Here is a 22583-nt window from a genome sequence, read left to right on the forward strand (position 1 = left end):
CACTAAGCCGGAAGACTGGCTCGCGGATTACGTGACCGCGGTATACGTCGCTGGTGGCGGAGGAAGCATAATTGGAGGAGGAAACCGGCGTTGGGCCGTGAGAATTGTACCATCGTTCTTGGTGGGATCGGCAAGAATCTGGCTGAACAACTTGCCGGCAGGAAGCATAAACGGTTGGTTGGACTTTGAGGAAGCTTTTGTGAGTAACTTCACCAGCACATACCGGAGGCCCAACAGGCCTCAGCAGCTCGCTTTGTGCGTGCAGCGCCCACAAGAAACAGACCGGGACTACTTGGCCCGGTGGAACTCCACGAGAAACTCCTGCGAAGGGGTGATAGAGGCGCAAGCCATATCTTGGTTTTGCAATGGATGCCGTAGAGGTTCGCCGTTGTGGCAAAAGCTGCAGCGGAACATGCCGGTAACTCTGGCAGAGATGATACGTGTGGCAGATAACTACGCATTTGGAGACCCATTGCAACCGGCGGTACAAGCTGAGCCGGAACAATCAAACCCGCCTCAGCAGCAATACCGAGATAATCGGAACAACATGAGGAGGGAAGAATTCCCGGATCGAAGGTACGGTCCGCAGCAAGTTGCTGCTGTACAAGATAACTCTGATGCCAGCGGCAGCTAGAGGCAGAAAACCGGATCGCAGCCATGGGCGGGTCCTAAGAAACAATGGGTTGAAAAGAAACCCTGGGGCCAGAAGAAGAATTGGCAGGAACCTGGGAAATACACCATGGAGGCCGCGATGGATCAACCTTGCCGGTGGCACACTCCGAATCCGGCTCACCCGTCAAATCATTTGACGAAGGATTGTTCTTGGACCAAATACCTGATGCTCAAGGGAGCAGCAAAAGATGCGCAGGCACAAGGGTGCTCCACGATGTTACCACCATCACAAGATATGATGCATCAGCATCAACTACCACCACCACCACCACCGCTTACCGGAGCAAACGCTCTACCGGGGCAGCCTCAGCCAAACCGGCAGCAGCACCAGCAAGTTCATCAGGTGGGAGAAGGCCACGGTCAACCACCTCCACCGGCACCTTTGGGCCGGAACATTTATAAGGATCCGGATGTGTGCTGTGTTGTGTTCGTCACTGAGCCAACCGACAGGCAGAGCCTACGTCGCCGTTCCATGGAAGTGAACGCTGTGATGCCGGCAGTACCAAAGTACATGCTGTGGTCAGATCAAGAGATCTCCTGGTCGTTCAAGGATCACCCCAAGATAATGCCTAATCCGGGTGGTTATGCTCTTGTGGTAGACCCAATCATGCATGGGCCAACCACTCGAGTCAAGTTCAGCAAGGTGCTGATAGACAACGCGAGCAGCATAAATATCATGTACCAGCACACCATGAACACGCTGGGCATAACAGAAAACATGCTACAGCCAACGCGTACAACTTTCCACGGAATCGTTCCGGGCTTGTCCTGCGCACCGGTAGGAAAAGTCCGGGTGGATGTGTCGTTTGGAGGACGTGACAATTGCCGGGTTGAAAACGTTGAGTTCGAGGTGGTGGACCTAGATAGTCCTTACCATGCATTGCTGGGGAGACCGGCATTGGCAGCCTTCATGGCCTCAACCCATACGGCTTATCTCAAGATGAAGATGCCGGCACCTCGTGGACCCTTAACTGTGGTGGGAAACTACAAGATTTCGCTGGAAACTGCTTCCGCCGGATCAAACCTGGCAGAGTCGCTGGTGATTGCAGAGGAAAAGAGGAGGATGCAAATTGCGGTAGCGCTGGCTCAGTCTTCACAGTTGAGCTTAGAGCATCCCCACTCGTTGGGGCTCCCCACGCCCAAATCCGGCGAAATTTTCGTCCGGATTGGAGGAAGATTTGGCGTGGGGAGTAGTAGTTTCCCAGCCGCGTGCCCAGGCGAAGTCGACGATGCGAATTTAAAAAACGGAAACTTGACAAACTACGGCTAAAAACGGGTGAATATAGACTAAATTTAATGATATTTATTACATTACGGGAGGAGTTCATACATAGAGGCCGAATTCGACTATATTTCGAATTCGGCTAGGGGAATTCAAACGCTAATTTTAAAACACGGCGCTCTACATGCCGATATGGCGGTAGAACACCGTGTAGTCGCCGCCGTCTTCGTCGGATCCGTCGTCGTTGGCCTTCGGCTGCGCGGCCTGGCTGCTGCTGCCCTGGCCGGCGTCTCCCCACCCCGGGGATGGCTTGTACCAGTCGTCGTCGGAGGACTCGAGGTCGACGATGGGGACAGACGACGCCGGATGGAGGTGTCGCAGGACGGCGGTACCGCGCGACATCGTCGTTGGCGGTTGGAGCGGCGCGGGCGGCGAGTTGGCGTGCGGCGGCCGGGTCCGAGCAGCCGCCTGCTGCTCCGCCTCCTCGCGCTCCCGGGCCGCGCTCGGCCCGAGTCCGAGTGCGGCGTCGTCCGCGCGCTTCTCCTCCTCCATGTCGTGCAGCGACCCGGCGATCGCCTCCGCCATCGCGGCGTCCTCCGCGCGCTTCACCTCCTCCTCGGCGAGCTGGCTTGCGGCGGCCTCTTTCTTCGTCTTCTTCCGGCCGCTCGCGGCGCGGAAGGCTGTTCTCGGATGACGAGGGCGCCGCTGCTGCGCCCTCCGGTCGCCGGCGGAGACGCCGGCTCCTTCTTGACGCGCACCGGCGTCGAAGGCGACGTCGCCTCCTCCTCTTCACCGGCGCCAAGGATGACCTTGACGCCGATCCGGAAGACGACGAGCTGGCAGCCATGCGCCGTGGCTGCCAGACGCTTCCCCGACGGCGGCTCGCCGATGCCCTCGATGCCGATGGAGGGGGCATCGTGAGCACCGGGAAGTTGCCGCCCTCGATGTGCGCGAGGACGTTCGCCAACGTCCTTTCCGGCGCGCTCCACCACCGTCGGCGGCCCGCGGCGTTGTTGCGCGCAGCGGAGGCGGCGGGCCGTCGTAGGCCGCCAGCTCCCGCTCCCACCGCCGGAGGAAGTAGGAGTTCCACCGCGTGTAGTTCTCGGGGTGGTGGCGCGGGTCGGCGCGCTCCTCGTCGGTCATCGTCATCCTCGCCTCCTCGATGGCGACGTCGAGGGCATGGCCCCGCGACGGCGGCGGGATTGGAACGCCGCCAGCACTTAGCCGCTAGCCGCCTCGGGAGGCCTCGTGTCCGGCGGGCAGGGGTACCCCGCCCGGTGGAGGAGGTGCCCCTCCCACGCGTGGAGCGACCGGCGGGGAAGCCGTTGTTGGCTGCGCCGTCGTCGTCGTAGAACGCCATCTTGAGAGTAGAGGGAGAGTGGAGGGAGAGTGGAGCACGGGGTACGCCTCGCGGCGAGCGGACCGGCGTATATAGGCGTGGCTGGCGCGGGGATTAAATGCCGCGTGGATTGCCACGCGTCCGCGGCGAGCTGACCGGCGGCAGCCTTTAGTGCGCGCGGAAGACGATGCGTGCGCGGAAGACGACGACATTAACTCGCCGCGTGGCCGGCGAATGCAGACCGGCGGTAGGCTTTTACAGCGCGCGGAAGACGATGTGATGAGGACGACGATCGGTTTCTCTCGCCGACAAGTTGGGGCCACCACTCGCGCGGGAAGTTTCCTCGCCGTTTCGCGCGCTTTCGTTTCGTCCGGAGTCCCCGAGCGCTCCCCGGGGGGCCGGGGATGGCGTGGGATCGCCGGATGAATTTAGGCCCAAATCCGGACGAAAACGAGGAACCGGGGGCGCGACTGGGCCGAATTACGCCGTCCGGATGGAAAAAACGCTCGCCGGGGGCCTGTTCGGGGGGACGAGTGGAGATGCTCTTAGCGGCAATGAGTGCAAGCTTGAATGCACCAGAGTTCAAGCCGACAAAAGAAACAAAGGACATCGTGCTGGATCCGGCTTACCCTGAGCGTACCGTTCGTATCGGCGCCGGCCTCAGTGAGGCATAGGAAAGCGCGCTCGTCAGCTTCCTCCGTGAGAATCGGAATATCTTTGCCTGGTCTACTGATGACTTGGTAGGTGTTCCGAGGGAGCTGGCTGAGCACTCTTTGAACGTCAGAAAGGATGCTAGGCCGGTGCGACAACCTTTACGCCGGTTTGCTGAGGATAGGAGGAAAATCATTGGAGAAGAAGTGACAAAGTTGTTGGTTGCCGGTTTCATCGTGGAAGTGCTACATACTGAGTGGCTAGCCAATCCGGTGCTGGTCGAAAAGAAGAAAGAAGAGAACCTCGGAGCAAAGGTTCCAAAGGTGTGGCGCATGTGCATCGACTACACCAACCTGAACAAGGCTTGCCCAAAAGATCCTTTCCCCTTACCCCGGATCGATCAGGTGATTGATTCCACTGCTGGGTGTGAGTTGTTGTCTTTCCTAGATGCTTATTCCGGTTTCCATCAAATCCCCCTGAAAAAGGAAGATCAAATAAAAACTGCGTTCATTACCCCGCACGGGGCTTATTGCTATGTTACTATGCCTTTTGGTTTGCGCAACGCTGGTGCAACGTACCAACGATGTATGCAAAAATGCTTGTTTGATCAAATTGGAAAGAATGTGCAAGTCTATGTGGACGATGTCGTGATAAAAACCAAGGTAAAAGATACCTTAATCGACGATATCAGGCAAACATTCGATAACTTGAGAAGGTTCCGGATGAAACTCAATCCGGCAAAATGCACTTTTGGTGTCCCTGCCGGCAAGCTGCTTGGTTTCCTTGTATCAAGCCGGGGCATTGAGGTGAATCCGGTAAAGATCTGGGCAATAGAAAGAATGACTATACCGCACGATCTCAAGGACGTGCAGAAGTTTACCGGAAGTTTGGCATCGCTGAGCCGGTTCATAAGCAGGTTGGGAGAAAAGGCTCTGCCACTCTATGCCTTAATGAAAAAATCCAACACGTTCGTCTGGACCCCTCAGGCAGACGCGGCGTTTAAAGAGCTAAAAACAATGCTAGCCACTGCACCAATACTGGCTTTGCCGTTGGAAAGAGAACCCATGTTGTTGTACATAGCAGCAACCAACCGGGTGGTAAGTGTTGTTGTGGTAGTAGAAAGAGAAGAGGAAGGAAAAGCTGTCCAGAGGCCGGTATACTACCTGAGCGAGGTGCTTTCCCTCTCAAAACAAAACTACCCGCACTTCCAGAAGATGACCTATGGCGTGTTCATGGCCGCCACAAAACTTAAGCATTACTTTGAGGAGCACCCCATGAAAGTGGTGAGTGAGGCACCCATCTCTGATATCATGTGCAACAAAGATGCTAACGGTAGAATTGCAAAGTGGGCAATCCAGATATCACCGTACGTACCGGTGTATGAAAGAAGAGATGCCATAAAATCACTAGCTTTAGCTGATTTCTTGGTTGATTGGGCGGAGATGCAATACAAGCCGCCGGAACACAAGATAGAATACTGGAAGATGCACTTTGATGGATCCAAACTCAAAGAGGGTCTAGGTTCCGGTGTGGTACTAACCTCGCCTAAGGGAGATCATCTCCGGTATGTTTTGCAAGTGCACTTCAGGGCATCAAACAATGTCGCTGAATACGAGGCTTTGATCCATGGGCTTAAGGTCGCAAAAGAAATCGGTGCGCACCGGATCATTTGCTACGGAGATTCAGATCTTGTGGTGCAACAATGTTCTGAAGATTGGGACGCAAAAGATGCCAACATGGCTTCGTACCGCTTTCACGTGCAAAAGATTGCCGGCTTCTTCGAAGGGTGTGAGTTCCACCATGTGCCACGAGCGGAAAATGAAGCCGCGGATGCTTTGTCTAAGCTGGGCTCGTCTAGGCAAGAGATTCCTCCTGGAATAGCCTTGGCACACTTAAGAGTACCATCGATCAAACCGAGTCCGGAATCGGAGTCCATTTTCGTACCGGAGTCACATGTTGTACCAATGGATATTGATGAAGGAAACCCGGGGACTGTTCCGACAAACTCGGGGACTGTTCCGGTAAACTCGGGGACTGCAGCATCCATACCGGAAGAAACAATGCTGGTGGATAGCATGGATATAGACGTACCGGTGTTCCTGGTTCTAGAGGCACCATCTTGGGTTAAACCTATTAAGGAATTCCTGATCAACGGCACCCTGCCGGCTGACGAAAATGAATCCAGAAGAATCCAGAGGAGGTCCAAGGCGAGGTGTACAAGAGAAGTGTTACCGGTGTCCTTCAAAGGTGTGTGGAACCGGAAGAAGGAAAAGAAATGCTTGCGGAGATTCACCAAGGGGAATGTGTGCACCACGCTTCGTCAAGGGCGCTGGTGGCAAAAGTGTTCCGGCATGGGTTCTATTGGCCCACTGCTTTGGAGGATGCTGAGGATTTGGTAAGAAAATGCAACGGGTGCCAGAGGTACGCCAAGCAAAACCATACCCCAGCATCCGGTTTAAAAACCATACCGTTAACTTGGCCGTTTGCTGTTTGGTGCCTAGACATGGTTGGCCCATTCAAAACTGCAAGGAGCAGCATGACCCACATTCTAGTAATGGTGCATAAGTTCACAAAGTGGCTTGAAGTAAAACCCATCGCAAAATGTGATGGGCATACAGCTGTGAAATTCTTAAAAGATGTCATCTTGCGGTACGGCTACCCGCATAGCATTATCACTGACAATGGCTCAAACTTTGCTCAAGGTGAGTTCAAAAGATTTTGCGAAGATAACAATATCCGGTTGGATTTGTGCTCAGTGGCACCCCCACAAGGCAATGGCCAAGTTGAAAGAACAAATACCTTGGTATTTTCCGGTATCAAACCAAGACTCATAGAGGCGGTGGAAAAGTCACCGGGGTGTTGGCTCGATGAGCTACCATCAGTAATGTGGAGCATAAGAACAACTCCAATCCGGTCCACCGGATATATGATACGTCCATTTTGCATCACTATTTTATATCATAATTTGCTGTTATTCATTGATATATTTCATATTTGGAGATGATACTTATGTTATTTCATCTATTTTGCATGTTTCATGATTATTTGGGGATCGCGCACGGAGCCGGGATTCCGCTGGAAAAAGCACCGTCGAATGCAATATTTCGGAAGATCAACGGCTTGACTGAAATTATATGAAAAAACCTATTTTTCCGGATGACGAAGGGAGCCGGAAGGGGAGCCGAGGAGGGCCGCCATGGGCCCCCCTCACAGGCCGGCGCGGGCCCTGCCCTGGCCGCGCCGCCCTGTGAGGAGGGGGCCCACAGCCCCCTCTCGCCTCCTTTTCTTCGCGTACGCCTTCATCCCGAAAACCTAAGCTCCAGGGGTACGTCGCAAAGAGCCACGGCCCGCCTCGCGGGGCGGAGAACACCGGAGAGAAAAGAGCTCTCCGCGAGAGCTGAGATCTGCCGGGAAAATTCCCTCCCGGAGGGGGAAATCGACGCCATCGTCAACGTCATCGAGCTGGACATCATCTCCGTCACCATCATCATCATCTTCATCATCATCACCGCCGTCTCCACCGCTGCACCTCGTCACCGCTGTAACAATTTGGGTTTGATCTTGATTGTTTGATAGGGGAAACTCTCCCGGTGTTGATTTCTACTTGTTATTGATGCTATTGAGTGAAACCGTTGAACCAAGGTTTATGTTCAGATTGTTATTCATTATCATATGACCTCTGATCATGTTCCATATGATGTCTCGTGAGTAGTTCGTTTAGTTCTTGAGGACATGGGTGAAGTCTAAATGTTAGTAGTGAAGTATGGTTGAGTAATATTCAATGTTATGATATTTAAGTTGTGGTGTTATTCTTCTAGTGGTGTCGTGTGAACGTCGACTACACGACACTTCACCTTTATGGGCCTAGGGGAATGCATCTTGTACTCGTTTGCCAATTGCGGGGTTGCCGGAGTGACGAAACCCGAGCCCCCGTTGGTATATCGATGCGGGAGGGATAGCAGGATCTCGCAGTTTAAGGCCGTGGTTAGATTTATCTTAATTACTTCCTTGTAGTTGCGGATGCTTGCAAGGGGTATAATCACAAGTATGTATTAGTCCTAGGAAGGGCGGTACATTAGCATAGGTTCACCCACACAACACTTATCAAAACAATGAAGATTAATTAGCCGTATGTAGCGAAAGCACTAGACTAAAATCCCGTGTGTCCTCGAGAACGTTTGGTCAATATAAGTAAACAAACCGGCTTGTCCTTTGTGCTAAAAAGGATTGGGCCACTCGCTGCAATTATTATTCTCGCACTTTACTAACTCGTACTTTATTCATCTGTTACATCAAAACCCCCTGAATACTTGTCTGTGAGCATTTACAGTGAATCCTTCATCGAAACTGCTTGTCAATACCTTCTGCTCCTCGTTGGGATCGACATTCTTACTTATCGAAGATACTGCGATACACCCCCTATACTTGTGGGTCATCAATATACTCCATTCTTTATGGTTTACGGAGCAGAAGCGGTCATACCAACCGACATTCTCCATGACTCACCAAGGGTGCAACTCTATACCGAAGAAGAGGTAAAAGAGGCCCGAGAAAATGATGTGGACTTGCTAGAAGAAGCAAGAGAGCTGGCGTTGGCAAGAACAGCCATTTACCAGCAAAACCTCAGACGCTATCACAGCCGGAAGGTTAACCCGAGGGTGTTCCGGGAAGGAGATCTGGTGTTGCGCCTAGTGCAGCGCACTGAAGGCCGGCATAAGCTTTCACACCCATGGGAGGGACCTTTCATTGTGAACAAAGCTCTCCACAATGATGCCTACTACTTGATCGATGCACAGGAATGGAAGAAAGGAAAGGCGGACAGATCCGGAGAGGAGACCAAGCGTCCGTGGAACATAGCACTGTTGCGTCCTTTCTACTCATGAAGTTGTGGTGTAAGAAATTCCTTTTTGTACCTTATTTGCTATGAATAAAAGATGTCGGGACCTCGAATGAGTCTCGGGGACTACCCCTACTAGAGTGCATGCAATATGTTTTTTTTTCAGTTCACCGGTTGCTTGTGGAACATTTTTTCTTTCCGGTTTAGTAACGTGCTAAACCTACCGTAGTCTTCGACTCTGCTGCTGTCCGCAACCCAGCTTCATGGCAAGCAAGATAAACTGGTAGGAATTAAGCACGTGAACTACGAAAAGAGAGAGTGGGAACGAACAATCCGGAAAAACTTAACTAACCCCGGTTGTACTAGTTTTTTGCGAAAATTTCGAATTATTTCTAAGTTCAAGAAAGTGCTTGCTTGGCGAAAGAACTTTGTGACTCGTACGCCAAAAAACCCAGAGAGGTAGACAGAGGCAAAGCAAAAGAACCAAGTGTGCATCGAATTGGATGCGGAAACAATTCCGGAATCTTTGCAGTGCAAGATAAAACCAGAACGATAAGCAGAATGCTAAGTTAACAGACAAGCACAACTTAATAAGCTACCGGTATAGCATACCGGCATAACCTGTTGTAGCGCAGCCAAAAGAAAGGCTAAGTTTTATATTACATCAAAGACCCCGGCATACCGGGGTAGAATTTAACGAGCATTGTTTTGAAGTAAGCAGGGCAGGCAAACATATTACAAGAAGTACTTAAGCAGTGGGGGCTTCCGGAGGACCAACACCAGCCTCTGGAGCTTCCGGAACAGCATCGCCTGCTCCGGCAGCTTCATCTTCCACATCCTCTTCTTCCTCTTCGTCGCTGAGGTAGTCCTTGACGTCCGAAGGAGGGGGGGGATGAAGGTGCGGACCGAGGCGTACTCAGCGATCCGGTAGGCTCGATCTTGCCGCTTCGCGGTGAGGGCCGGATCCATGTCGGTGGGAGCATTCTCGCGCACGCCAAGGAGGGCATCCAGATCCAAGTCCTCGTACCAGGAGCAGGCGATGCGTAGCGCCGCATCCGCTCCGGCACGAGACGCTGAGCATTGCCATTCGCGGATTCGCCGGCTGGGACCCTTCAAGCACTCAGAGGTAAGTGTTAGGTTGGCCGGTACCTCCTGCTCGGGCCACAGCACCTTGAAGAGGTGGATCGCCACGTCGGGTAGATCAGCAAGATTCCGGTCCACCGCGCGCATGTGGGCGACCCGCGCAGAGAGGGCGACCAGATGGTCATAGGGATCCCACGGCGCTTCCAGGTTCTTGTACTCCTGCTGAACCCGACGCTCGATCACCTTCTTCTGCGCAAAGAGCTGCGAGTCCGGGAAAAGCCCTGCAAGACAAAGAAAAAAGGATAAGGACATGAAACCGGAAAATATAAGCTTATAAGCAAAACCGGAAAAGAAAGAAGACAACTTACTGAGGGCAAGCGCGTCGGTTTGCATGACCAGTTGGTCATACTCCTTCTGCTCCCCCTCCAAGCGCGCGGCCTGATCCTCGGCTGCTTTCCCCGCCTTGGCTCCCTCCTCAAGCTCCGCCCGCAGCACCACGGTGGAGTTATTGGCATCCTCCAGAGCTTCGTTCAGCTTGGCCTCAGCGGCGGCTTGGGAGGCCTTCATCGCCTCGTTGTGCTTGAGCCCGAGCTGGATCAGCTGGTCCTTCAGCCCCTTGGAATAAAGTTCCTTGGCGTCCAGAGCCTTGCGATGCTCTTTGATGAGTTGCTCTTTCTCATCTGGAGGCCGGAAAGAAAGCGTTAACAAAATTATAACTGGTAAAATGAAGAGAGACAAGTTAACCGGAAAAGAAGGAGCGCTACCTTGGAGTGTGGCAAGCTGAGTCTTGAGGGCTTCGATGGAAGCTTCCGGGATAGCTGTTACGCAAAAAGATTTGTAAGTACCAAGAAAGAAAACCTTCCGGTAAGAAGATGTCGGAGGCACAGAAGCTCACCTTGGCATTTGCTATGCGCTTCAGCAAGGTCCCGGTGCTCCCAGAGAAGCTCCTCAAAGAGGTGCCTCCGGGTGTCGGCCGTGCTCTGTTCAAGAAAAAAGGTTAGAAAAAAGAAGCCGGTTTCTTTATGCTTCTACCTAAGTTTCGCGCTAAGAGCAAAGCTCTTAACCCGAAACTCGGGGACTGGCTATGCCGGGTTTCTTTTTGAAGTTTCTACCTAAGTTTCGCGCTAAGAGCAAAGTTCTTAACCCGAAACTCGGGGACTGGCTATGCAAGTTTTTCGAAGTTTTTTACCTAAGTTTCGCGCTAAGAGCTGCGCTCTCAACACGAAACTCGGGGACAGGGAAGATAGACAGATCCGGAAAGAAAGAAACCGGCATGAATTAAAAAATTGCAAAGAATTTGGTATAACTTACCACCATATTGTTGGTGGCATCGTGCCACGCGTTGTCCAGCTCCTTCACCGTGCGCCGTAGCCGCATGAAGTGCTCCTCCGTGCATCGAGGGCCAGAGGGGTCCAGCGCCGGAAGCCGGTCCTTCCCCAGGCCGCGTGTAGCTGCAGACACGTCCGCAGCATTCCACTTCTCAGCGTAGGGAAGCAAGTGCCCCAGCTCGCGGCCTTCGCGCTTCAGCTCGATGATCCGGCCCAAGACGCCGGAAGGTTTTTCTCCGGCCGCAGCAGCGGCGGGGCCGACATGCAGCACCAAGGGCTGCGAGCCGGCGGGTGAAGTGCCGGAAGCCGTGGCTTTCCCTTTGAAGGGTTCCGGCTTGAGGAACTTGGTGATCTTGAGGACTTCTGGCGGTGGCGTTGGTGTGGCCCCACCTTGCTCGGCGTTGGGGGTTTCCGGCGGAGGCGTAGGCGAAGTCTTGGGAGGCGAAGGTGCGTCCTGCCCAAGGGTAGAGCTTGCCGGCGCCGAAGGATCCGGCACGGGCTTGGAGGGGGAAGAGTGCGAGCTCTTCTTCTTCTTTCTTTTTGGGGCGGAAGGAACCAGAGGTTCCGCCCGCCGGGCAGCTTCAGCATCGGCGCCGATGTTGCTGGCGCCGGTATCTTGTTTTTCAGGAGGGGAGATGAGGACCTCCTCCGCGCGGTGTTCTGGAGGTGTAGGGGCCGCACGCCCCGCACTTGAGATGCCTCCCAGAGGGGAGGCAGAAGGGTTGCCGGTACCAGAGGGTACCGGGCTTGAGTGAGGAGGAGGAGTTGAGGTCCTTGCGGTTCCCTCAGAGCTCTCTGGCTTCGTGCCGCTGGCGCTCTTGGAAAGCTTAAGCGCAGGGCTGAACAAGAAAGAGAGAAAAGATCAAAAAGAGCAAGAGGAAGAAGGAATTTGTAAAACGAAGCAAATAGAGAGATAAAAGCTTACCCAGAGGAGACCGGCATCGTCTTCCCTTGGTAGCGCCTCTTGCCAGTTTCTTTCCCCCCAAGGACTTCCGTCCGGAAGCGTTTGGCGGGGGGAGCTTGGCTTGAGCCGGCATCAGGTGCCGGGGCCTTGTTCTTCTTGCCCTGGGGAATGAGCTTCTCCAAGAACTCATGGACAACCTCGGCCTGCAGAGGGACCACGTGCTCGTGAACCTGTGGTTTGGGGCCAGCTGAGGGAGCATCTACAAAGAGAAAATAGCAACAATGCATAAGAGACCGGAAGAGAAAGCTACCTCAAGAACGGTGAGATTTTCACTGGAACCGGGAGCTTCGGACGAAAAGTTACCAGGGCGCGGAGTGGGAATGCGGCCCATCTTGAGATCGGTCCAATGGACGTAAGGATCTGGGTCAACCTTGTCCAAAGGGCGCTTCCGGCAAGGGCCTCGCCGCTCCGCTTCGATGCGAGGGAAGCGGTCCTTGGCCTGAAAACAATTGGAAAATCAGTTAGTCACAACGTAAAAGTTACCGGTAGAACAACCCGGATTGCAATCTCTTACTTCATCAGTTGGAGGGTTGGTGGAGCTGAGAGGCAGGAAGCCCCACTCCCAGTCATCCGGCATGTCAGTCTGGCAGATCTGCCTAGCCTTGAGGACTATGTCCTGTTTGCTTAGAGGGAGGCCGGTGATCTTGGTAGGATCGCCAGGACCGTACATTTCGCTCATTTTGTGAGCCCGGCGCTTAAGGGGAAGCACCCGGCGTGAGATGAAGGTGCGGACGATGTCGCCAGGGCAGATGCTTGTTTCCTTCCTTAGCTTCTCCATGAAGCGAACGACCCGGTTTGTCTCAATGTGGTTCGTCCCAGGGAAGAAGCCCCAGTTGACCTTCGTGGGCGGCGCCGGGTTGAAAGCCGGCAGATTGATGAGATCAGGGGCGCCGGTGTTCTTCACGTAGAAGAAGGTCGATTGCCATAATCGGCATGACTCGAGACCGGAAAATTTAAAAAAGGGGCTCCCTTGGCGGGAGCTGATAATGCAAGACCCGCATTGAACGGGGGGTTTGGGCTTAGGAATGTCCTTGCCCTGGACGGAATTGATCCGGAGAGAGAAGAAGAGAGCAAAAGTCTCGCGAGTGGGGCGGATGCCGATGTAGGCCTCCATAAAAGTAGCATAACAAGAAAGATAGAAAACGGCATTGCAGGGAAGGTGGTGAGGCTGGAGTTGGTAAAAATCTAGAACTTGGCGGAAGAAATCAGAGGCGGGAAGGCCGAAGCCACGCTCGAAGTGAGCAAGAAAGACTACAAACTCACCGGGTTTGAGTACCGGTTCGATCTCATCGCCAGGAAGCCGGCAGGATACTCCTTCCGTTATCCTTCTAGACCGGTAGAGCCAGTCGATTTCGTGCTGCGTGACGTCGGAGCCTTTCCAGGTTCCGCGTGTGATACCAGATAAATCTTTCCCGGGGGCTTGGCTAGAGCTGCCGGCCTCTTGATCTTTGCCGGTGCCGGTTTCCATCCGGGCAAGATCTGCTGTGAGTCCGTCGGATGTTTTACTCTGATGGCTACTGGAGGAGGACACGGAAACAGACTCTTCGCTAGACATACGGATCTAAGAGATGCCGGTTTCTACTCGAAAAACTGGTTTCCCAAGATCTACCCTTGCGCGAAGATCTACGAGTAAGAGAAAAAAGCAAAAGAACACAGAAAGTAAATACCCTACCGGCCCAAGATCTGAAAAGCAAAGAGGAAGAAGGCAAAGGAGCATTGAGGCTAACCTGGGACGGCGTGAAGCACTGGAGATGGTCGCCGGAGAAGCGGTGAACTTGCGGTCGCCGGCGAGGTCCACCGAAGAAGAAGAACTCGCCGAAGAACTTACGGCGCGGCAGCGACAGATGTGCTGCGGTGAATCTCCGCGCGGCAAAGCTCGGCGAAGCTTGGCAGAGGCGGAGCGGAAGTTCGCCGGGCGGCGGAGCTCTGGCGGCGAACGGAAGCAGCGAGGGCGCGAGAGGGCTAGAAGCTCTGTGCGCGTGAGGAAGTTGAGAGTGCGAAGAAAGGAGGAAGAAGGAGCCGTTTCCCCTTATATAGGAAGAAGAAGTAGTGGGCCAGCAACCGCTAGTCCGCGGCGGTTCGCTTCGTGGGCCGCCACGTGGCGTGAGGATACACGCGCGGAAAATAAAATGCCACAGGGAGGCCGCACGGATCTGGAATGGCGGCAGGGATCCGGTGCGGCGCCATAAATGCTGGCGCAGAAGCCGAAGAGAAGTGACCCCTGACACTGGCGCGTCAGGTACAGTGCGCATGTCACTGACAGGCACTGTACCCGAGAAATTCTCGACTTCGCCGAGGAGAGAGTTAAGGTCTAAGATACCGGGGAATAAGATACCGGAAGATACCTTGCAAAGAGAAAAAGATGTGAGTCCGGCAAAGATGCCGGGAGATCTAAACTTACCACCGGAAAAATTAAACCGGTACCTTAAGATATGGGAACCTGGCATGGTCCGTTGGATAGGATCCGCCGGACTATACCAGCTTCGGGGACTAATGTTGGGGGGATGACCCCCGGTATGCCAAAGGCATGCCAAACCGGATGGTTTGGCCCATCAAGATACCGGTTTAATGTTTATACCGGAGCACGAAGTTGAGAGTTTGGCTAAGTAAAGCTAAGCCGGTATCCCCAGGAGGGGTATGCCGGAGCCGGATAAAGAAGATACCGGGCTACCGGTAAGAAGTGCACTGTAGCACGTCGGCAGGACTGGTCAAAGATTCTCTCCAGAGCTAGAGGACAAGGATGAGCTAAGCAAAGTAGCTTTAAACGAAGCCGTGACGATAAAGAGGAGGATGACGCCGAAAGAAGCCGGAGGACGTCAGCCTCCCTGATTAAAGAAGACCCCGGCGTCATCTATGATTAAAGTAACTTTGTAAAGTAGTTTGTCTAGTCAAAGATGCCATTAGGGTTTCTTAGGGTTTCATCCCCTGTAAGCCACCCTCTCCCCTATATAAGGAGAGGGGGCACACCCGTACGCGGGACGATGAGTTCTAGGTGAGATCTTGTAGGCGAAAACCTGTAACTTGTTGAGATCAATGAAGAGAAAGATCTAGAGCAGAGTTCTTCCTTTTGTGTTTGTTCTTCTACCTTTGCCCTTGGCTAAGCTCTTGAGGAAAGCATCCGGAAGTTCATCCAATCTAATCAAAAAACCCTCCCCGAATCCTCTAGCGCCCATTCGGCCCCAACTTAAGCCATCCTATGGCATCTGTCTGTTCACCACGACGATAGCTGACATGTGGGACCTAGTCCACGTCACCAAATTATGCCACCTCAGCCCTGTCAATTTGCGTTCAATTCACGTTTAGCGCATTCCGCAAAAAACTGAGCGAAATCTGGTGGTTTTTTGTCCCGCAAACATAAAGTGGTGGTAGATGGTAAATTTCACCATCAAAGTGGTGGTTTTATGCTATTGACTCCTTTTTCATGGTACACCACCAAGAGGAGATAGATTGTGTCAGCGAAGGTCGACAAGTGGAGTCCAAATCAATCCTTGATTAAGAAACAAAGTTGTGTGGTATATATCTACAATGAAGAAAGATGTGTTTCACTGATTCTAGTGCACGCTTGCAAAGGGGGCAAACACCCCAATTCGTCCAACCCTCCCCTCAAGGCGGTTAGCGATCCAAAGCCTATTTTGAATGGCTAGCCAAGCGAAGAGCTTGATTTTCAGGGAATCCCAAATTTTTCAAAGCGATGAGCTTATAGGTGAGAAGGTACTCCATAGAAGTGAGCCTTGTATTGTATGCGGTTTAAGCAGAATATTGCCTATTTTCGGTTAGATTCAAGTATATAATCCACCACTCAGTCTTGAAGGTTAACTTGCCCACATCAAGCCTAAAGCGTAACATATTGGTGGGTGTGGTCAACGTTCATGTTGATCTTGCAGATCCATCCTTCATTATTTGAAGCTTGTTTAACATTCCATCTTCCGCTTCCCAGAATCTTGTAGATAAGAGGAGCAATATCTTTAGACTTTCTGCCATTGAGCCTCTCAAAAGGGAGTTTTCTCTCCATTTCCCAACAAAGTTGTAGGGTATTTTAAAAGAACTCCATGTCCTTATCATTGCAAGGGTTTTGCAAACCAACACAAATCTTTGTCGAATCCTTTCACTCAAGCCATGATTTATCATATCAACCGAAGGGCTCTAGTAAAGAAATCGATGGACACTCAAACCACCAACATCTGTCGGTGGCTGCCCACAAAAAAGCCCTCTCAATCTTCTTAATGCTATGCAAGGTGTTGGGAGAGACCATAAGCTATGTCAAGTGGTTAATTTATTTTTAGTACTAACAGCTCTTTATTGATTATTTGAAACATTCAAGGAATTTATAAACCTTTTGGAGGTCGAAGAAGCCAGAGCCTACGACCACACTCTAAAGACAGGGAACTACAAGCTAGTCGGTGAGCCTCCCCGTTGGAGCTCCTTGATTCATGCCTAAAAACCAATGAGGTGAAGGAGATGGAAGTTTCCTTGATCTCACGGATAACAGCACCATAGCAACCAAAGTACGGATTATGGAGGTTCTTGATCACTTCCAAGAAGTCGCTCGCCACACAGATATTTTGGAGGTCGTTGACGTCCGCGCCAATACTAGAGCCTCACGGCACGCCATTGCTTCGAGCGTAGCTGGACCGTAGGATCCCTATAGAGTGAGAGCTCTATAGAGTGAGAGCTGAAGCTCCCAAGAATTCACCTCCCTCGCTTCTGCAGACTACCGCAAGCGATCCTTGCTCCCCAGACCGCACCACCATGGCATCTGTATTGAGTTTGGCATAATCAGCCGGTGGTACCCTCCACTTGGGAGCAGTTGGTCCCCTCCTGCCCCTTCGCCGAGGCCGGAGCCTAGGCTAGATCTTGTAGAAAGTTTCTGGAGAACAGAAAGGTGGACAAGGGACTTTGTTGGTCACCATCATATATAAGCCGTCGCCGAGCAAACCATATAGCCCAGAGGGCTACCACCATTTCAACAAAGGATGCATGGGCAAGAGTCTCAATCATGGAGAAGATCCATTGCTTCTCCAACGGTTCCTCAGTCATACACATATAAGTCATACACATATGATGAGTAATCTCTTCGTTTACTAGAGCCCTAACACATTTTGACATTGTGCAATCAATCAAAGAATTCCTCCATGAGTCTGCTGCCCAACATATTGAGCAAGACCTTGAGTATGCCACATTACGGTGAATCGGTGATGACTGTTGACGTGTATAAAGTAGATTAGATGTTGAAGTGTAAAGCTAGATTGCCTAGCCCTTTCCATCAGTTCGGACTTTTGGTTCAAGTGGCTAGTGCATGAAGCTTAACATGGTATCAGAGCCCCAGGTCTCGAGTTCAAATCCTAGCTTTCACAATTTATTCTAAATTCTCCGCAGCCTCCTGCCGCGCCCGGCCTCCCGCTGCCTCTTTGCCTCTCTACACGTGTTGACTTGTCTTCTCGTCTTCCCGTCACACGTGAGAGGGGGTGTTGAAGTGTATAAGTAGATTGTCTAGCCATTTCCATCAGTTCGGACTTTTGGTATCAGCCTCCTGCCAGTCCGGCCTCCCGCTGCCTCTTTACCTCTCTACACGTGTTGACTCGTCTTCCTGTCACACGTGAGAGGGGGTGTTGACGTGTATAAAGTAGATTTCCTAGCCCTTTCCATCAGTTCGGACTTTTGATTTAAGTGGCTAGTACATGAAGCTTAACAATGACAAACATCACCATTTGGTAGAGATTGCTGAGCAAGCTGCCATAGGAACAATTTCAGTTTAGAGGGCACTTGCACCTTCCACATTTTATGCCACAATTTCTCTTCTGCTGCAGTATTTGATCCAACTGGCATTTCCCCTAGCCAGTCTTAACGTCTTTTCTTTGTGGTAACAAGCAATTGGTAGATTGATCTGACAGATGCTACTCCAGAAGTGAGTATAAGCAACCATAACTATATAAATTACTACTGCTAAGTATCACATTTCACAAATCCAGAAGTCCTCGATGCTTTCATCCCCGTCAGAACTGTGAGGAAAGCTCTCCTCTATAGCACGTACAGTTGGACTGTCCCTCTCAGCATCAAACATGACGAAGTCCACAAGAGGAAAATTATAGTCCCAGAGATCATCTCCATTCCCAATCTCCTCATCGTCATACTCCTCCAATCCACCGTTATGTTTTGTGTCAACAGGGTGGTCAATCTTTATGTATTGGGCGCTACAAGCTTCACAACCACCTACATGTTCCAGAATGAAGAATTAGCAGAAGAGCTTTTCACAACAGAGAAGAAACAAAGATATATAACAGTTCAGATAGTAAATAAAGTTACAAATCCTTGCAACTTGTTCAATAAGGTTAAGCTAGCCAATATAGCTTGCCTGGAGGAGCATGGCAGAATAACATAACCTTGCAATAAGCCAATAATTACAAATCCTTGCAACTTGTTCAATAAGGTTGTTAAGCTAGCCAATATAGTTTGCCTGGAGGAGCATGGCAGAATAACATAACCTTGCAATAAGCCAATAACAACATGACACCTTTCTATTTTATTTACCAAAAACAGTTGCATATAGACTGATAGAACAAAATGGAGTCTGGATCACCAAAACAAAACAAAACAAAGGCAGGTGGATGTGGCATCAGTTCGAGAGACCATCAGAAAGGGTAAATTTAGCTTACAAATACTGAGGGTGACTCAGCTTGAACTATTTAGAGACGGAAAATGTTAGCACTGCAGAGCAAGTAAGGCTACAGGAAAGGAGCCGACACATCAATGAGCATTCGGTTCAAAAAATGATATTTCGAGAATTTACTCTGAAGGTTTCCCTAAAATTGTCTATCCGGATTCTATACTATGAATTTATGAGCCAGTGTTGCAAAGCCAGGGATTTGACACTATTTTGTGTCTAGATCCCCAGAAAATGCAGTGACTTGGGCTAGAGTGCTATGGTCATAACAAAAAATTGATACTATGTATCACCTTGACCTGTCAAGGAGTATGACTTGTTCTTGATGGAGTTTAGGTTTCAATAAATTTGTATAATATTTAAGTTCCTACTTTTATCAGTGAACTTCCAATAGCTGCACTAGCTTGTAAAATATTTATATTCATATTTTCATCAGTGAACTTGCACGATTATTTAATTGCTAGCAATGAACAATTTGTGTGCATTTTAATCCTCGTGGAGCTAAGAGCTTATAATAGATTGCATAGTATGTACCACATGGAGGGTCAGCAATAGTTCAGTAATGCAAACTGAAACTATGTCTAAAACTGCAGCATATAGTATTACTGGTAGAAATTGAATATGTAGGAGGTCAAAATGTTGTAGTAGTGGGATAAAGGTGTTGGGACAGAGCATACATACCAATTCTAGACGGTTTGATTGGGCAGCACAAGACGATATCATCCTCGAGGAATTCATTGTCGTCACCCATGGGTACAGTTGCTTCGGCGAAGAAGTAAATGGGCAGCTCACCAGCGGCATCCTTTGGCCGTGCCAAGAAGTTGATGTGCCAAAAGGGTTTCGGTCCGAAGAACACATGCAAGCCACAAAACATATGGAGTTCGTAGATTTGACCAGTTTGCTGAGCATATTTGCGTAGTACAGTTTCAGCCAGTTGGCGTGAGGTTTCCTGGGAATCTCTGCAGCCGTCCATGCGAGACTTGATTATGGCAGACACCCAGGTCGTCACCAGTGGAGGAGGGGGGCAGAGATTTCCTGGAATCGGGGAGGGAACCAGCATGGCGGAGAGGCGGTCGAGGTGAGGGGCGGAGAGCACCTGGTTGACGCGAAGAAGCTTGTGGGCATTATGCTCAACAGTGGGAAGGACCGAGGAGGCGAAGTGCGCCATGGCGCGCGGCACGGGGTGATGCGCGGCCTCGGCGGCGGCGAGAAAGGTGGCATGGGTGGGCGACAAGGCGGAGTGAGAGGCGGAGGCGACGGCTTGCAATAGATCGGCCTTGGAGAGATGGAGGTGCCAGAGCGCGTCGTCGCGCGAGAGCGAGGGACAGAGTTGGAGGAGGAAGGCGACGAGGCCCTCTAGGGAGCGGTGGGCGGCGCGGGCCATGCATTGGGGGCTGATCTCGAGCACGTCACCAAAGTGAAACTCGGTGGTGGGGCGGCGGGGGAAGGCGGCGTCGTACCAGACGGCGTTGACGAGGATGTTGTCGACGGGGGCGAGGGGCCCGTAGCAGTGGCCGGCGACGAGGACGCCGCGGGCGTGCGTGCTCCAGAGCCGGGCGGCGGGCAGGCGGGAGAGCGCCTCCAGGTAGAAGGTGCGGATGAGGTTCAGCAGCCTGAGCCGCAGGGCGCGAGGGTTCCGCTGCGGCGCAGGGGTCGCCTCGTCCTTCTCCTCATTGGCGCCGTCCTCCGGTATACCACCAGATGGGCTGGTTGAGGGGGTTTTGTCAGGCGAATCAGCGGCGGCCTCCTCGATTTCTCTGTGGCGGCGGCCACCCATAGTGGTGGTCGTCGTTGGTGGCCGGCGGCGCTGGCGATTTGGTACCGCGCCCGACCGCCCGTTAGTCTGTTATAAGCAGAGCATTGTTCGCGACTCGCGAGAAAATCTATCGAGCCAACGCTAGCTTTGTTGTACTTGGATCTTGGAGGAGCAGAAAGACGCATTGATCTGGGAGGAGGATGAAATTTCCGAAATTTGATTCAGAACGGATACAAATAGGGTTACGCTTCTAGTCCTTCTAGTTCACCAATTAGCTTGGAACTACACCAACTCGGCGAAGGTGAAGGAGACGGTAAAAGGCTTTTGTTGACTGAAAAAATTATAACTCGGCGTCAGAGCTATGGCTTATCTGACGGAAGATGATGATCAAAAATAAAAAATACACTTTTCCTAGTAAACAGCTACTCCCTCCGGTCTCTTTAATTTGACTTGGATTTAGTACAACTTTGTACTAAATTTGAGTCAATTAAAAAGGAACGGAGGGAGTAGCTGTTTTGCAATCGGCAAACATACACTTATTTGCACCGTCTGACGTCCTCATCAATCTCGGCGCAACTGTGCCTGGCTTGTACTCTGTTTTCTGTCGAGGTGTCGTGCGAGTTTCAATTTTAGTCTTTATTTTTAATTTTCCATTTTTTTTTTGAAATTCTTTGGGGTGGAAACCCGACAAGCTGCTAAAGAAACTGGAGTACAAAGAGACCTAAGAAAGTATAAAATTACATAGGGGCCTAGATTAAGCAAAGAGGACCCTGAAGGAAAAAAGGAAACGCGATCCAGTCCTCCGTCTTCCTCCTCCAGATCGAGCTCGGCCGACGAACTGCCGCTTCATCTCCGGGGACGCACCACTTGGAGACGAGGCGTAGAGGAACATCGTCGACCAGAGCAGAGCAGCGGCGGAGCAGCAGCCCTACTGCCATACAGTCCGACGCCAGAAAGCATCGGAGAAGAGCTCCAAGAAGAGTCGTCGCCGCCAACAAGCACCCCCACAAGCAAGCCACCACCATGGGGCTTGAACAAGCGAGAGAGAGAGAGCCGGCTGCAACCAGTATTGCGCCGTCAGCAAAGAGAGAAGTCCAGCTGCTTGACACCTCCTGCCCCCTCGCCTCCACGCCCAGCCGGGTCGAAAGGAAGCAAGCAGCACACCCCCGCGCCCACCTCCCCCGCCACCATGGCCGGCCAAGGAGGCAAGGGGGCCATCTTCTCGCGCGCAGACGACTCCTATGCGCCTTATCGAGGAGCGTAGCCTTGGACGAACTTCAGATAAGATCCACCATGGATCCGAAGAGAGGTCGTCGGCGACGGCCTCCTGGTGCCGCACCAGAGAGACGATTAGCTCCTGCCGCCTCCAAATCAAGCCGACAACGCCATCTCCGACCACTTCCCCTCGCCACCAAGGCCGGCCAGGAGCGGAGGAAGAGGCGTCAAGAGGAGCTCGAAGGAGAAGACACATGCCTTATTGCTGAGATCGGACGAGGAAGGGGCCCTTGAACTCCGGCCACCGGAGCCGAGAGGGACACCGCCAAACTTGGCCCGCTCTGGGTCTGGCCACAAGCCAGAGCTTCTACTCCTAAACCTAACCGGCAAACTGCCGGGGAAGAACTACTAACCTAGAAAACTACCTCTGGCGTCTCACCTTCGCCACCTCCGGCCGGCATCGCCGCCGGAGGGGCTCGGGATCGGACCAGATCTCGTGGAGGAGCTCCTGACTACTGTAGCAAGCGGAGAGAAGGGTGGGGGGTTGTGTCACTTTAATTTTCCATTTAGTCAGTCTGAACACCCACCGCTCTGTCTCTTGTTGGTCATGTGAGGAGGCAGATGCATGGCGGAGAAGGCTACGGCATGCTCAGCCGGAGTCGGAGGGGGTGGTGGCTACCACGACGTAGCATCCTGCTCCGCCGGTGTAGGAGGGGGCGGGGCTGCTCGAGACGAGGAGAGCACCGACGGGGAGTGATGCGATGCCGTAGACGGCACTAGCGGCGATGGGGAAAGTTGCTGCTCGTGTTCTTCTCCGTCTACCAGGGACGAGGTCGACGATTCGCTGGCTCGGAA

General features: G+C 52.1%; 1 protein-coding gene across 1 annotated transcript; it reads right to left on the reverse strand.

Moving 5' to 3' along the window:
- Positions 1 to 17842: 17842 nt before the first annotated feature.
- LOC124698171 lies at positions 17843 to 19831 on the reverse strand. Its single transcript, XM_047230688.1, has 2 exons — positions 19439 to 19831; positions 17843 to 18306 (listed from the first exon to the last, which is right to left on the reverse strand). Exons 1-2 carry the CDS (start codon positions 19815 to 19817, stop codon positions 18047 to 18049), a joined length of 639 nt encoding a protein of 212 aa, XP_047086644.1. The 5' UTR covers positions 19818 to 19831; the 3' UTR covers positions 17843 to 18046.
- Positions 19832 to 22583: the final 2752 nt, after the last annotated feature.

Source organism: Lolium rigidum, chromosome 3, assembly GCF_022539505.1.
Source record: "Lolium rigidum isolate FL_2022 chromosome 3, APGP_CSIRO_Lrig_0.1, whole genome shotgun sequence".
Classification (NCBI taxonomy): Eukaryota; Viridiplantae; Streptophyta; class Magnoliopsida; order Poales; family Poaceae; genus Lolium; species Lolium rigidum.

What these genes read in the sequence shown, in the direction of transcription:
- LOC124698171 (XM_047230688.1), bottom strand. Translation starts at nt 19,817, where the DNA reads ATGCTGGTTCCCTCCCCGATTCCAGGAAATCTCTGCCCCCCTCCTCCA. An exon ending in AATCAAACCGTCTAGAATTG is followed by an intron (nt 18,307 to 19,438) that starts GTATGTATGCTC and finishes TGGAACATGTAG; the next exon opens with GTGGTTGTGAAGCTTGTAGC.